General features: G+C 34.9%; 1 protein-coding gene across 1 annotated transcript in view; it reads left to right on the top strand.

The window, feature by feature from the left end:
- Nucleotides 1-1,248, top strand: part of LOC101862791 — a gene marked incomplete at its 5' end in the record, with an annotated part of 120,693 nt that overhangs the window by 32,800 nt on the left and 86,645 nt on the right. Inside the window, 1 exon segment of the mRNA XM_013080934.2 lies at nt 647-724. Within this exon segment, the coding sequence (XP_012936388.1) occupies nt 647-724 (78 nt within the window).

Raw genomic sequence — 1,248 nt, 5'->3', positions numbered from 1 at the left:
TTATTATTATTATTATTATTATTATTATTATTATTATTATTATTATTATTATTGTTTGTTTTTATTATTATTATTATTGGTTTCTCGTGGTTATGTTTTGTTTCATTTTTTTTGGTCAGTTTATTTCAAGCAACTGTGGTCTATAAAAGCCAACTGGGTTTTTTTGGTTTTGTTTTTAAAAAATCTAATTGCAATGCTCCTGACATTTAGATATGTTGACAAAATTGTGTGTGTGTACAGGGGGGTGGGGGAGGGGGGGTATTTTTGCAACTACTTTTTGACACTGACTCAATTTAGCTTCACTTTGGAGTACTCTCTCTAATTGGAAATGGTCTCAAAAGGCGATAACCGACCTCTGTAGAGTATTTATCATAGGCGCTTTGCCGTTGCATGCAAAATACATGAGTTCGAATTTTTCAATATGAGCCATGTTTTCGTTTGTTTCGTTATTTTCGTTTTTGTTTTAGGGTGGGTTTTTTATTTTAGGTATGGTCTTCAGTTTTCTTCTTGTGCGTTGTATACTGCTCTGGTTGGTTGACCCTGTGTTGACGGGGGACGTTCAGCTTTTAGAACCATTAATGGGGGATAGAGACTTTCGAGGACATTTCAACAGGTCAATGATAATTGTTTATGTGTGTCATTTCAGATCAACAAAATGATCATCGTTTCAACGGTTCATCGTCAAGTGAATTCCACGGTGTAGGATATAATTCTCAGAAACAAGGTAAAGATTTCTTCACTTATTCACAACTATAATGTCCGTTTGTTTTCGGTTTAATTACTGACATTGAAACAGTGCATTTACAACCTTTGGCTGTTTACGAGTTTGCCAGTGACCTCACTTGTAAAAAGCAAACGTGCTTGATTCGTGCACACTTTTTTTGCAATACACATTGTTTTTCAGATTGTTGGAGGGTGCCACTGGCAGGTCTCCATCTTTACTTTCCCGCTGTTGATGCTGCCTGTCTGTCTTACTTTTTCCTCAGCACTAAATGACCTTATTGTGTCGATGTGCTTCTGTTTACTCAAACAAAGAAAATCAAACAAACACATTGTTTTATGTTATTCTTTTTAATGTTTAAAAAATACTGTCAAGATTGAGAAACGGCCAGAGCGTTTTTATTAAAACTTTTATAAAATGACGTTTATGATACGTATCACTTCAGTGCTGTTTTAACAATGTCACCACCATCCCTTTCTTCTTAAAAAAAGAAGAAAAAGAAAAGGAAGAAAAGGACAAAACGCCCC

Source organism: Aplysia californica, unplaced genomic scaffold (assembly GCF_000002075.1).
Source record: "Aplysia californica isolate F4 #8 unplaced genomic scaffold, AplCal3.0 scaffold00106, whole genome shotgun sequence".
NCBI classification, from domain to species: Eukaryota; Metazoa; Mollusca; class Gastropoda; order Aplysiida; family Aplysiidae; genus Aplysia; species Aplysia californica.
This window is presented reverse-complemented; position numbering and strand designations above follow the sequence as displayed.